Source organism: Melospiza melodia, chromosome 20 (assembly GCF_035770615.1).
Source record: "Melospiza melodia melodia isolate bMelMel2 chromosome 20, bMelMel2.pri, whole genome shotgun sequence".
In the NCBI taxonomy this organism is placed as follows: domain Eukaryota; kingdom Metazoa; phylum Chordata; class Aves; order Passeriformes; family Passerellidae; genus Melospiza; species Melospiza melodia.
Genome location: NC_086213.1, coordinates 14,441,213 through 14,455,953, shown reverse-complemented (window position 1 = coordinate 14,455,953; position 14,741 = coordinate 14,441,213). Strand labels below are relative to the sequence as shown.

General features: G+C 48.2%; 1 protein-coding gene across 3 annotated transcripts in view; it reads left to right on the top strand.

Moving 5' to 3' along the window:
• TMEM132D (transmembrane protein 132D) overlaps positions 1-14,741 on the top strand; it is a 184,580-nt gene that overhangs the window by 147,566 nt on the left and 22,273 nt on the right. For all 3 annotated transcript variants that reach the window (XM_063173232.1, XM_063173231.1, XM_063173233.1), the window contains one exon: positions 2,488-2,631. In XM_063173232.1, the coding sequence (XP_063029302.1) occupies positions 2,488-2,631 (144 nt within the window). The remainder of the gene's footprint in view (positions 1-2,487; positions 2,632-14,741) is intronic.

The window sequence follows — 14,741 nt, the reverse complement described above, 5'->3', positions numbered from 1 at the left end:
CTAATAGGTATTCACTTCTGCATTTCAACTTAAATTGATGCTCACTGTGTACATCTTCTGAATATGTTTCTGCTGGAGGGCTTAATATGCTCAGTTATTTAATATGAATCTCTTCAGTGAGCAAAGAACACTCGCTCTGGCATCTTCTTTAAAGTATTACTGTTTATTTACCATGGTAGCAATTTCAGAATAAAGATTACCTGGTCTTCCATTTCTATTACATGCAGAGACATGTTTTTCTCTGATTATTTCATTTTATTATTGGAGGGGCTCAGTGTAAGTGAATTATAGAGCTATGCTGTGTTAATAGTTAGAGAAAGTTCAGCACCTTTTTAATAGCTGCTGAGGGAATCAACTTTCACCAGCGAGACTGTGGCTGTAGCTCTGCAGAAGCATAACTATTCCCATCCCGAGGTGCCCTGACACCTTATCTCCTGTAATCTGTGTTAGTTATAGATAAAGAACATCATATTTCTTCAGGAGATTCCTTTCCCACTCAAGCAGCAAAAAGCAACAGTTATAAATTAGTAACTATTTAGATTTATAGCTTTTACATGCTGAGGCTCTGAACTATAAATCTCAGTATGGCTAAGTAAGAATGGTGTTTGTTTCCTCAGAATGAAGCAGTGTTCACATGCCTTCAGCAAGGGATGTCCAGCCCTTCCTGGCTGTTCAACAGGGGCCTGCAGGGGCATTTATTGCTCTGTGCCCTGCAGAGTGAGCCAGCCAGTGCCACCCAGAGCCAGCCAGTGTCAGCTCAGAACCACCCAGTGCCAGCTCTGACTGCAGGGCAGGACAGCCCAGTGTCACCCAGTGCCACCCAGAGCCAGCCAGTGTCACCCAGAGCCACCCAGTGCCAGCTCAGTGACTGCAGGGCAGCACAGCCCAGTGCCACCCAGCGCCTGCCCAGAGGCACCCAGTGTCCCCCAGTGCCAGCTGGGCTGGCACAGCACTGCCAGGTGCAGCCTCCCCAGGGACTCTGGGCAGGGCAGGGTCTCAGAGGTGCTGCAGGGCAAGGCTGTGAGCAGCAGGTGCCAGGCAGGGGCAGGGACAGCTGCCCTGGGATGGATGCACTCTGTGTTCAGAGCATCCAAAGGCAGCCCTGCTAAACTCAGAGACTCAGAAGAAATTCCTGGAGCTTCTGAGGCTCCTTCTCAGTTAGTGGCTCTTACCAGGGGAAATTGCATCTGCCTTTGGTAAGCAGAGCTCATTAATCACGCTGCTTCAAAGGCTCAGTTATTAAAGCTGCCTTTGCTTTATGCAGTAATTGTGGAGGTCACACTAATGGATGCAGGGCAGGCAGGAGCTGTGGCTGCCTGGGGCAGCAGCTGTGGGCAGCTCAGCTCAGGTGTGAGCAGCAGCAGGTGGGTGCTGTGCCTCCAGCAGCCCCAGGGAAACGGGATTGGTGCCTGGGTGCTGCAGCACCGCTGAGAGCAGGGCCTGGCCCTGCTGCTGTGACTGCTGTGGGCGCTAACAGTGCTTGTGCTGCCCCTGCCTGCCGCTCTGCAGGGCCCGTGGGAGCAGCAAAAGGCGGTGGGGAACCTGGGTGCTGCTGTGACATGTCTGGGTGCAGAGCCCAGAGCTGGGAAAAGGCACAGAACCGGGAAAGTTCATTGCAAAGCTGAGAACTCAGTGCCTGAGCAGTGCATTCTGCACTGAGAGCCAACGTGTGCTCAAGGCTGACTCTACAGGCAGACATTCTCACCCCTGGATGAATTGCAATTTAAAAATATCTGAAGGGCTTTTGTGCTGAGGGAGGGAGGGGATTTTCTTTTCAAGTTATCTTTTTGTGAAATCCTCTTTCTCCCTTCCCTAAAGATCACGGTGAGGATGGGGCAACCTTAGCAAAGCAGCTATCTAGTGACCAGGAGGGGTTTTTCTTTCTTTAAATATTGCTTTGAGTCTGAATGAAGTGTGTCTGTTTCTTTAAGTAAGAGGAAAAGGTCTTTTTGATGTGAATACTTTATAGAGGAGAAAAATCTCAGCTTGTCCCCTTTAGCCCAAGAGGCAGTAGGAGCAGTCATCATCTTGGTTCCAATCCCCACTCTTGTCTTGCAGGAGTAAAATCAGGTCAGTCTCAGAGCTCAGAGTGGGAGCTATTTAGGTAATGAGAATTTAGCACTTGGGGGGCTTTGGGAGCCTTCATTGCACAAGAGCCAGCTGGAATCAAAAGCCTCTTGTTCTACAGGATGGTCCCAGCGTCACAGGCACAGCTCTGAAAGGCTCAGAGACCCTCCCAGAAAGCTGAGGAGGGTGTGATCCCACACAGTGCTGGGGTGCACAGTGACTTAGCCAGGACCTGAGACGGCCTCTGGGTCCCCTGGAGCAGGGGCAGGGGCCTCACAGGCTCTGGGGTTCTGGCCTTCTGCTGCCCTGGGAGCAGTGCTTGCCACAGCCTTGAGGAACTGAGGCTGAATGCAGGTGGTACCATGAATTAATAGCAGAATATATATCTACTAAGTGGCCTTTGGTTTCCTTTTCTCCTAGGAAGCAGAGATCCTGAACACAGCTATTCTCACTGGGAAAACAGTGGCTGTCCCTGTCAAGGTGGTTTCTGTGGAGGATGATGGCACTGTGACAGACCTGGTGGACTCTGTGGAATGCAGATCTTCAGATGAAGACGTCATTAAGGTAGGATCAGGCTGCTCCATCCAGGGAGGCAGAGGCCCTGCAGAGCAGGGCTGTTCTCTAATGGAACAAGTCCTTTCATTTTCTGACTGCTCTGATGCTGGAACACCAAGATTTATTATTGCTGCTATTGCTGTGTGGCTCGCTCCAGTGAAGCAACAAACCAAACACAAAATCCCAATTTCCATCCTGCTCATCAAGCACGTGGGGCTGGCTGGCACTGCCCATTGGGGAGCATTTCCAGGCTGGCACATTTCTCCTGTGCACTCCCCATTGGGGGGCATTTCCAGGCTGGCACATTTCTCCTGTGCACTCCCCATTGGGGGGCATTTCCAGGCTGGCACATTGCTCCTGTGCACTCCCCATTGGGGGGCATTTCCAGGCTGGCACATTGCTCCTGTGCACTCCCCATTGGGGGGCATTTCCAGGCTGGCACATTGCTCCTGTGCCTCTGCAGCCCCTGGCTGTGGGTGCAGAGCCCTGGCAGTGCTGCTGCCCCGTGGTGTGGCTCAGGGCTGCTTTCAGCCACACGTTTGGTGGCTCCCTGTCACAGAGCCAGTGACACCTCAGGCACAGTAAGTGAAGAACAGAGCTGGCCAGAGGTGTACATGGTACATGGTTTGTCCTGAGCTCTCTCTTCTGGCAAAAAATTGCAATTTCTGTGTTCATTGGACTTGTTTTAAATGATTTTCTCATGGTAATTTCTTATACATGAGATGAACCCCAGCAATTTCAAAGTTTGGTGTTTGTAATGCTTCCCTTTTAGAATCTTCTCAGTGCTCCTGTTTACCTGGTTAGCCACCGTGTTGGTATTTCTGATTAAATGTGTCTTTCTGGCTGTATTATTAGGAACCTTTGGGGTTTGGGGGTTTTCCTCTTCTGTGAAGCCTTTTTGGATCTGGTAAATCTGCCAAATATAGCAAATTGTTGGACTTAATTTAGATTTGGAAACAGAAGGAAATTATTTGTCCTTATGTTGTGGGAGTTAATGGACCAAGTCCTTACTAACTCATCTTCTATTCCATTTTTGGTGAATAGGGAAAAATATTTTAAAGCAAATACATCATTTGGAAGACATGTAAAACTCCAGTTTTGCTCTCTGGTGTTTTAGTGATTGCCTGTAGGGACATGGATGTCCCAGTCAGTGCTGTGTATTCTCATCCCCACCACATTAACTGGGCTGTGGGTGACAGCCCTGGGATCAGGATCAGGGATCAGGACGTTCTGCTCCCTCCTCAGCAGCACAGAGGGCTCTGCACAGCTGAGTGAGGTGCCAGTTTAAAGTGAGCTCTTAATTGGAAATGTGTCTGGAGTTTGCAGTTTACCTGCTCTGCTTCAGAGCGAGCCTTGTTCACAGGCTCCTAATGAAGATAAAGATATATAATTACTGGCCAGCCTTCAGCATGCAGCAGTAATTAGAGTTCTGTTCTCTGGGCAGCAGAGTGGGGAATAGAAAATGGAAGGAAAACCTGCTTAAGATGCCCATTGAAAAATACAGATTAAGATTACATTTCTTTGGGTCTTTAGTGTTGCTGTTTTTCAATGCAGCTGTCAAGTAGCATCTAACAGATTGATTATGTCTTCGTGGCTTAGCTTTTATTCCTGGTTTTTTGGTGTTGATTAATGATGAGGTTAAGCTCATTTTCCTTGCAGAATGAGGGTACCTCATTCTTCTCTTCGTTTCAGGGTCCACATTTATTACTCACTTCTTTCATCTGAAACTTCAAAGAACTTTAAAGAGCTGGTCCAAACTGCACTGACTCTTTTTGTGCCAAACTGCACCTACCTGAACCTGGTTGAATATGTCAGAGCAGAATTCAGCCATTGAAACAATATTTTTGTTGACAAATGATTATCAGAAATTACTTGGTCCAGCCTGATAGAATAACCAGAAAATGGAGGCGTGTTATAGACTGTGTTTCACTAATGAGACACAGTTAAGGTGTGAATTTTCAAAGTGCTGTCAGGTACTGACCATTTGTGGATAGTAAAACTTCTACTGAACTAATGGGAAAAAAAGAGAGATTTTGAGCCAACTTTATTTTTGCTGAGTTTTTAGTAAAGAATGAACTCTCAAGATGATTTTAATCAAGAATAAGAAGAGAAGAAAAATCAGCTTCTTTTAATCTTTCATTTTGAAAAGACATTTCTGTTTCCAAATGGCCATTTTTTCAGGGCTCAACAAAGCCTGGAAGTTTCCAAAGCGACACTTTCCAGTGCTCTGCGTTTTCAGTTTGAGTTAATTGAAAATCTGCATTTGGTTACCCTGAAACGAAAACTGCTCTTTGTTCATTTTGTTTGATCAGACACCTGAAAGTTGCCAGAAGTCGCCCGGTGCTGGGGCCAGCCCTGGGAACAGGATTCAGTTCCTGTTCCCCTTTTTGTGCTGTACTGTGCATTTCCTAGAGGGCTCCTTTGGAATTCAGTCACCCAAAGCTGTGTGCCTTTCCTCCAGAACCCCTGCAGCTGATGGATGGATGGATTGATTGATTGATTGATTGATTGATTGATTGATTGATTGATGATGGATTTCCTCCTGCAGCTGTGGCAGGGCTGCCAGTGGGGCTGGGCTGTGCCTGGAGGGCAGGAGCTGCTGGGCTCAGGGACTGGAGGGATTGGTGTTGCTGCTGGCACCCCTGGCACAGCCTGGGCACTGCCCCAGAGCCCTGCAGGGTGCCCAGAGCGGCCCTCTCTGGGAATTCCCTTCCACAGAATCACTGAAACACTGAATCACACTGAATCACACAATCCCAGAATCACACAGAATCACACAATCACACAGAATCACTGAAACACTGAATCACACTGAATCACACAATCCCAGAATCACACAGAATCACACAATCACACAGAATCACACAATCACACAGAATCCCAGAATCACTGGGTTGGAAGAGACCTGCAAGATCATCGAGTCCAATCCAGCCCCAGCCCCTCAGCTAAGCCCTGGCCCCCAGTGCCACATCCAGGCTTTGATAAACACACCAGGGATGGTGACTGCACCACCTCCCCAGGCAGAACATTCCAGTTCTTTATCACCCTTTAAACACCTTTTCCTGTACCCAAGCTGCATTCCTCTCCTTTGGCCAGCTTCCCCAGAGCTCTGCAGCCCGTTGTGGGGCTTGCCTGGTGCTGTGCTTGTCCTCTGCAGGCTCGGGTGTCCCTGGTGTCCCTGGTCCCAGGATGCTGCAGAGCTGGGCACTCACTTCTGGTCCAGGGAAGGGTTGGTGGCTGCTCTGCTCTGACACTTTGGAGTGTATTAGAGGGGAGAGCAGCACACTTGGCAATTTGTAAAATATTACTGCAGGCTAATAAATCTTTCACTGACACTTAGTGTGGCTTTATCAGTGGCAAAATAACATCTTTTAACCATGTGACAGACTTTACAGAAGCTGAAGTGTCAGAGCATGTGAAGTAGCCTGAAGCAGACAGTGTTTTAAAGCATGAAACTTTTAACAGCTGTTCCTTTTCTCCCTTACACTGGTGCACTTCAGGGAGAAGTTGAGTTCTTCTAAAGTCACTGGTGTGACAGAGTAAGAGATCAAAGGGAGCAGAGAATGGACTGGGGGATGCTCTCTGCCCTGGCTCAGCCTGGCAGCTGCAGGGCTGCAGATCTGAGGTCCTGGATGTCCAGAGTGCTCCTGGGTGTCCCTGGGTCACTGAGTCCCACCCTGTCCAGCTGGAGAGGGCCAAGGGTGAGCTCCTGTGGGGGCACTGACACACAGAACCCTCCAGGCAGGGCCAGTGCTCGCCCCAGTGCTCCAGGATCAGTGCAGGCATCAGAGAGGGATCATCCATCCTGCCCAGGAGCAGGGCACGGTGCAGAGCCAGCAGGAACAAGCCCTTGTTTGAGAAGCTGTGATCTGTCACACTGCCTAACCAGGATGTGCAATATTTTATATACATAATATATAACATAGCTGATGAATCTGTGCCTTGGGAGATCTTCACTGAAGATCCAGGTTGTGTCAGGATTTTCTGTAATATAAAGGGTTTCTCCCATCAGCTGAACTGCCTTATTCCAGCCCCAAAAAATTTTGATCCATCTTGGAAACAGTCTTAAGTCAGCAAATGTATGTTTTTATTTTCTGCAATGTCCAAACATTTCATTTTGATAGAAAATGATGAAATCATGTCCTGTCATTTCAACTCAGTTTCAGTATTCCTGACATCAGAATCCATCTGACCTTTTCACCTTAGGATGGAGCAGCTTTAAAAATGAAAATGCTTTTTGTGCTCTGCTCTAGCAATACAGGACACAGTCAGAAAAATGCACTGTCAAAACTAAGAGTTGTAATAATAACTGTAGAGTTCAGTTCATGTGCTGCTGGTGTTGGTTATGAAGGGAGAAGGCACAATTTTAATCTCTCTCTGGTATGAAAAACAGACGTGGCAAAGATGAGTTCTGAATGTGGAACCAATACAACAGACTGGCACCTCCCAGGAATTGTCTGAACTCACCTAAAGCTGTTGGAGTTACTGGATTTGTCTCTTTCATATTCTGCCAATTCATCATTCTGATGGGAGTCTTGGGAAGTAACGAGGTTTCTGTGGTGTTATTTGCCTTTTGTAATCATCCATGCTGAAAGCCCCAGTGGGGCTGCCACAGTCACTGTTGCCTGCACCTCCTTTGTGTTTTTGAAAGGCTAGAAGCTTATAAGATAAAAAACTTCTCTGTAATGGAAAAAAAACCCAAATAATTTCTGAGTTGAGGCTTCTTCAGAATTCTCCAGAAGATACCCAGGAATCTGGGGTTTTGTGCTTCATGGGAAAAATATATGTGGAAGGGATTGGTGTCGCTAAAATAAAAATACATGTGACATCTTTACAAGTAGAAATACATGTGACATCTTTACAACTAGAAATACACGTGACAAGATCTTTTCAGCTGATTCAAACATGCCCAAATGCAAGGACTGTGTCAGTATTTGCTGAGGGTGAGGCTCATCTGGAGTTAGAGAGAAATGCTGGTCAGAGCTGGGGTGTCCTGAACATCAGCTGTGGAATCCTTGCAGGTTCCCAGGGCTCTCAGAGGCAGCTGGAGGAACAGGGGGTGACTGGACATTGATCTGTGCAGGAGCAGGGGAGGCTGGGTGAGTAAGGAAGGCTGGGGTGTAATGAACCTGAATTTTTAATGCTGTCCTGCTCTGCCTTTGCTCTAATGAAGGAAGGAATCATGCTCTAATGGCTAAAGCTGGGATGGGATTTAGGCATTGCAGGTTCTAATGAAGGAAGGAATCATGTTGTAATGGTTAAAGCTGGGATGGAATTTAGGCATTGCAGGTTCCAATGAAAGGAAGGAATTGTGCTCTAATGGCTAAAGCTGGGATGGAATTTAGGCATTGCAGGTTCCAATGAAGGAAGGACTCATGCTCTAATGGCTAAGGCTGGGATGGATTTTTGGCATTGCAGGTTCCAATGAAGGAAGGAATCATGCTCTAATGGCTAAAGCTGGGATGGGATTTAGGCATTGCAGGTTCCAATGAAGGAAGGAATCATGCTCTAATGGCTAAAGCTGGGATGGGATTTAGGCATTGCAGGTTCTAATAAGGGCTCAGCCTGCACACAGCCTGTGACACTCGATTTTCATTTCTCCCTAATGAGAGTGCACACCAGTTGGGTATCCTGGGTGATTTCTGAGGTGCTGCAGTGACAGTGTGGGCTCTGGCATTCAGCTGGGCCAGGCTGGGCCATTGTGGGCCTGGTTTACCTGATCTGCCTCAGCAGTCACACAAAAGGTGTCACGGGGCTGAATTATCCTGGCAGACAAAGAGCATTAATGCTAAATCCCCCAAGAGTGCTTTGGGATGTAAAATGTAATGCATGAGCATTCTCATTAGGGCTGTTAATAACATCCATAACCCTAACTAGGACAGAGCACAGGCTCTCCAGAAATCATTCCTGTTCAATTGCACTTAATCACAGCCCATATCAAATTCTGTCATGATAGAACATCGGTGGCTGAGTAAGGAAGGATTTAGAAATATTTTCAGATTTCTTATGTAACAGATTCTGTGCAGGTCAGTTGACTGGAGGATTCTTCTCTTTTATTCACTGTCTGGACCATTTTGCATTTCTTTTAGATGGCGACTTTGGTTACCCATGGACTTTTTCTCTTTGCAGTTATGTAAAAAATTCTGCAGTACTTAAGGATTTCAAGAGAAAAGAAAGTAAAGCAGTGAAACCCATGTGAAAAGTGCTGGAGGTGCCAGAACACCAGCAGCTCCCTGGGTGCAGTTTATCAGCAGAGATGATTGTGTGTAGCTCTCACTGTGCTTTACCTGTGTCTGGCTCTGCTCTCTGGGCTTCGTTTCTTTGTAGGACACACCAGAGCCCTGATGGTTTCCCCATCAGGTGCCCACAGAAATGCTGGACAGCTCTCCTGTTTCAGCCTGGGTTTGCAGCATCCTGTTGAACTGGTTATTGGATGACAAGCCTGATTTCTGAATCAATTTAGGCATTCAAATCCAATTAATTTAATTGCAAATTAGAAACCTAAGCACCTACAAAAAGTGGCTTTAATGGCTCTTCAATTTTAACTAAAAGTGTAACTGTGTATTTAGAGCAGGTGGGTATTATAAAAAGCTGATATTTCCTCCCAACTTAAATAATCTGTTCCTTATAATAACTATTAAAATAATGTGATTATTTGCAAGCAGGTAATTATTTTGTAGCTGTAAAGGGGTTTTGTTTGAGTAAATTTAGGGCATCTTCTTTAGACTTGGGGATTTGAGTGCTCTCAGCAATTTCTTGGAGCATTTGTGAGAGTGTGAAAAGCTGCTGTAGTGTTTGAGACTTTGTGCAGACCTGGAGCAGACACAGAATGGGATCTGTGAATATGACGTTCCATTACATGCTCCATTTCATTGCACTGAGAGGCTGAGAGGGAGAATGAAACTTCAGTGATGAAGGGAACTGTCATTGGCCCTGCTGAGGAGGCTTCTAGAGGCACAGTGCATGGGACTAAATGATATTTTATGCATTGTCTGTGAGCATTACACTAATTGCACTTGGCTGTCAGTAAAAGAAGAAGTCAGTCTCACATGCACCCACACACACAACTCTGTTAATGACTGGATCTCATTTCTGCCCCTGCAGTCCCAGTGTAACCCGGTGTGGTTAATGGGATTGCTGTGCCCGTTATGGGGTGAGGAGAGGAGGAGTTCCTCCCTCACTGTGTGTGTGTCTGAGCAGGGCTGTGCTGGCACTGCCCCAGTGAGAGCACAGAGCAGCGCTCGTTCCATGCCACAGCCGTGCCTGCCCCTGTTCCTTCAGAGCTCCTCACGCTTTGTGATGATGCCGAGCTGGGTTTCAGCCTCGTAACAAACCTTGGAAGGCAGTGTTTGCCCAGGGCTCAGAACCGTCCCAGGGTTTCACAGGGGCTGCAGAGGAGCAGCACAGCCCCTCTGGCAGGGCAGTGCCTGTGCCCTGCTGATTTCTGAAGACACCTTGACAAGCAGCTCTGCAAATGGTGCCCTTTGTTCCAGGTTAAACAATGCGTGTGTCTGATCTCATCTGGAGGTCCCTGAGCAGATTGGGCTGGGCACATTCCCTGGTCCTCCTTTCTCTGAGCTGGGTGCAGGTGTGATTAACAACCTCATCCTGGGCCCTGCAGCTCCTGAGCTGACAGCTTCCATCTGATGTCCAGCATGGCTCAGCACTGACAAGGTTTCCTTTGCAGGCTGCTCAGTTGTATTGTTGCTGTTGAGTGGATAGAATGAGACACTGAATATCATAAGGTGTGCTCAGCAGAGGAAAAGTGCAGGAAAGACATTTCTGGGGAAGAAGAAGGAATGGGGTGGCCCCAGAATGTCATTGCTGAGGGAGGACTGCCTTCCTGAGCAGCACAGGCAGCAGTGAGGGGAGAACCTGCTCCGTGCTGGGTGTCTGGAGCCAGTGCCAGTCTGCCAGTGTGTGCTGGCAGGCCTGTGGGCGCTGCAGGCTGCCCTGAGCCCTGGTGATTTTAACCCCAGAGACACGATGAGGCCACCCCTGAGCCAGGCTTTCCTAGAGCTGGGCTTCCCTGAGCCCGGCCTGGCCCTGTGGTCAGCGCTGCCCTGCAGGGACCTGGAGCAGCTCCTGCGGCTCCCATGCCCTCACAGCAGGGCAGGCTGGGCAGAGTCTCTGAGGGGGAGCTCTGACACATTCCCTGCTCCTGAAGGAAGAAAACAAGGAAAAACCTCGCTGGAAACAACCTGACTGTGTCCATGGGTGTCATGGCAGAACAGAGACCAGCTGAAGGGGGATTTACCTGGCACAGATATCAAATGAGTGCCAGCCTCCCGTGGAACAGACCCAGCACCAGGATCTCCCGCTGAGGAATTCTCTGCTCCACTAAAACCCACCTAGCCTGAGGCTCCTGGGGCTTTCATCAGGCCTTCATTTCTTACAGGCAGATTTTACCCTTTCCCGTGCAATGTAGCCTGAAATACAGAAAAGAGCAGTTCCCAATTAAACTCCTGCCTAAATCCATTATAGCTTCTGAAGCCATTGAGAGAGGGAGATGAAAAGAACCTTAATGATCCCAATATGTAAATAGAGATGTAAAAGTTTGTTTGGAGGAATGAAGGTTGGAGGCCAGCTAGGAAACCAAACATAAAGCCTCTTGGTAGAAATTGAATCACTGCATTAGTTATCATGGATTTTCATAAAAATAAAGTAATAATGCACATCCAGGTTTCAGTTGGTAAATACAAAGTGACAGCCTCTGAGTAAGGCACTGAAATTACATTATAGACCTAAAAAAGAATAATAGAGGAAATTGAGAAAGCATAAGAGGGAGTTGTAATAGAATTGGGCATTGGTATAAATACAAATCATGAAAGGGAGATTGATTTAGTGAATGATGAAACTCAGGAACTCGAGGTGTTAAAAAGATCATCTGCTCATGTGACAAAGAATGCCTAAGGCTGCACAACTTTTAGCTGAAACAGCCAGATTTGCTTAAGGTAGATAAACTTTGAAATTGTGTGAGGAATTATGTACTGCCAGGGAGCTTGCTTCTGCAGGACACAGTTGCTGTATTAAGAAAATTACCTTTGCTCATCAATTTAGTCAGAAGTTTTACAAGGAGTTGTGGGAATAGGAGCTGCTGTTTCCAAGGAGCCTCCACAGGGACATTCCATGGCAGGCAGCAGAGGGGACCTGCAGGAAGCCCTGGTGGTGAATGGTGTCCAGGCTGTTCTCTGGTGGTGGGATGGTGTCCAGGCTGTTCTCTGGTGGTGAATGGTGTCCAGGCTGTTCTCTGGTGGTGGGATGGTGTCCAGGCTGTTCTCTGGTGGTGAATGGGTGTCCAGGCTGTTCTCTGGTGGTGGGATGGTGTCCAGGCTGTTCTCTGGTGGTGAATGGTGTCCAGGCTGTTCTCTGGTGGTGGGATGGTGTCCAGGCTGTTCTGTGGTGGTGAATGGTGTCCAGGCTGTTCTCTGGTGGTGGGATGGTGTCCAGGCTGTTCTCTGGTGGTGGGATGGTGTCCAGGCTGTTCTCTGGTGGTGAATGGGTGTCCAGGCTGTTCTCTGGTGGTGGGATGGTGTCCAGGCTGTTCCCTGGTGGTGAATGGTGTCCAGGCTGTTCTCTGGTGGTGGGATGGTGTCCAGGCTGTTCTCTGGTGGTGGGATGGTGTCCAGGCTGTTCTCTGGTGGTGAATGGTGTCCAGGCTGTTCTCTGGTGGTGAATGGTGTCCAGGCTGTTCTCTGGTGGTGGGATGGTGTCCAGGCTGTTCTCTGGTGGTGGGATGGTGTCCAGGCTGTTCTCTGGTGGTGGGATGGTGTCCAGGCTGTTCTCTGGTGGTGGGATGGTGTCCAGGCTGTTCTCTGGTGGTGAATGGTGTCCAGGCTGTTCTCTGGTGGTGAATGGTGTCCAGGCTGTTCTGTGGTGGTGGGATGGTGTCCAGGCTGTTCTCTGGTGGTGGGATGGTGTCCAGGCTGTTCTCTGGTGGTGGGATGGCGTCCAGGCTGTTCTGTGGTGGTGAATGGTGTCCAGGCTGTTCTCTGGTGGTGAATGGTGTCCAGGCTGTTCTCTGGTGGTGGGATGGTGTCCAGGCTGTTCTCTGGTGGTGAATGGTGTCCAGGCTGTTCTCTGGTGGTGGGATGGTGTCCAGGCTGTTCTCTGGTGGTGGGATGGTGTCCAGGCTGTTCTCTGGTGGTGGGATGGTGTCCAGGCTGTTCTCTGGTGGTTCTGTGTCCTGCAGGAAGCCCTGGTGCACATCCATACACAGAGGGAGGGTGAGACAGCAGAGAGGAGTCCAGGGAGTAACTCTGCACATCCTGTAATCAGCTTTTCTCTTCTTTCCATGCTGGGGATCACCTCTGCTTCTGAAAAAAAAAATAAATCTGAATAATCTTAGTGAGTCCAGAGCATCCTCCTGAGGCATACAGCCCTCGTTCAGCCCTGGGGATTGACCAGCCACGAGACTTTGTTATTGCCATCATCAGTTCCCAGAGCAAGCAGGGTGTGTGTGTCAGCACAACATGCACTTTGTGCTCAGATGGAGCCCCTTTAGAGGCTGCCTGTTCTTTGCTCTTGCTTGTTTGGAGATAGTTCAGGTAGCAAGCTTCAGGACTCAGCTCAATTTCCAGTAAATAGATCCGTGCTATGAGTGCTTGTCAGGATGGAAGGAGTCTGAAAGCATTTGAGAGATCAAAGCAGCACGACTCCCATCAGAGTCAATGGGAACAAGCAGCTAAAATCTTACAAAATGCTTTCAAATTATCCTCCACCTTCAATTCCCTAGCCTCCCTGAAACCAGCTCCTGAAATATTTTATTGAAAGTGTTCTCTTGTCATTTCTCTGCAATGAAAGGAGGCTTGGAGGAGCTGTGGGCTCAGGCTGGCAGAGATGCTGTGCCTGCCCTGCTGTGCCCCCCTGGGCTGCCCGGGGAGCTGGGCACAGCTGGGCTCTGTTACCTGGTTTGGGAGAAAAGCTGATGTTGCTGTGCTCTGCAGGGACCTTGGGTGTGTTCTGGGAGCTCTCTGGTGCCAGAGCCAAGTCCCAGGGCTGTGTCTGGGCTGTTCCCTGCTCTGGCAGGCCTGGCACTGCCCCTTTGGGCGCATTTTTACAGGGAGAGCTCCTGCAGCACCTCCCAGCACACTGAGCCTCGTGCAGGAGCTGCAGAGCCCCTCAGAGCCCGCCCTGTGACATGAGCAGCCGTGAATAAAACATGGATGGATAAACAGAGCACAAAAACACCTTCTGTGAGGTCAAAGGGCAGAGATGGAATAGGAACTGCATCTCTGCAGTCCTCACCTGGACTTCCACCCATTCCACAAGTGTGGGCTGGTTAAGTTTTTCTGGGCTATGTGAGAGGAGATGTTTCTGGCCTGGCTTTCCTGTTTATGCTAAAGGTAGCTGTTTTCATTGTTTGATAGATTACTCTCCAGCGTCACAGTAGTGAGACTTCATTTCTCACCCCAGATAGCACTCCCAGCTAACATTGCCCAGCACTCTGTGGCCATGGGAGAGCTTTGTAAACAGTTAATTCCTTCACTCCCACAATGAGAATAATGCTGGCTGTGCTATAGAAAGAGGTGTTTCTATGAAAAATGCACGCAGGGACACTCAGTTGTGTCATGAGCACTGAGCCCTCACTCTGATGTGCTTTACAAAGTGTTGCAGGAGGTTTTTTTGCAAAATGCTGAAGTGCTGTTAGATAATGGGAGTAGTTCAAATATAAAATGTTCATCAGCAGCACCGTTGTTGTTATTATTTTACCTGACTGTGCAAAGAAAGACACAGAAATGAAACTATTGATCCATAGTGATTGCACTGTCCTTAACCAGGCTTTTGTTTAGCTGTTTGAGGAAAACAGGATGCCTTTTCTTCCATTTTCTTAATACCTTTTTTCCTTGAATCTTCTTGATTTAATGCAGTGTGATCAATTTTCAGGCAGTGGTTTGTCTTGCATGTCAGGATGCTTCACAACTAATGCTATAAATACAGATGGGAACAATATCTTTAGCATTCCTCACATCTAAGAAGGGAAGAAGGAAGTTTGAATAATACTTACTTTGTGCACTGCACACTTATTTACCTGCATGCCGGCACCATGAATTGCTGAACTTTGTGCCCAGATGTGGTCAGGAGGGTGCTGAGCTCTCTCTGCTCTGTCCCCTCTGGAA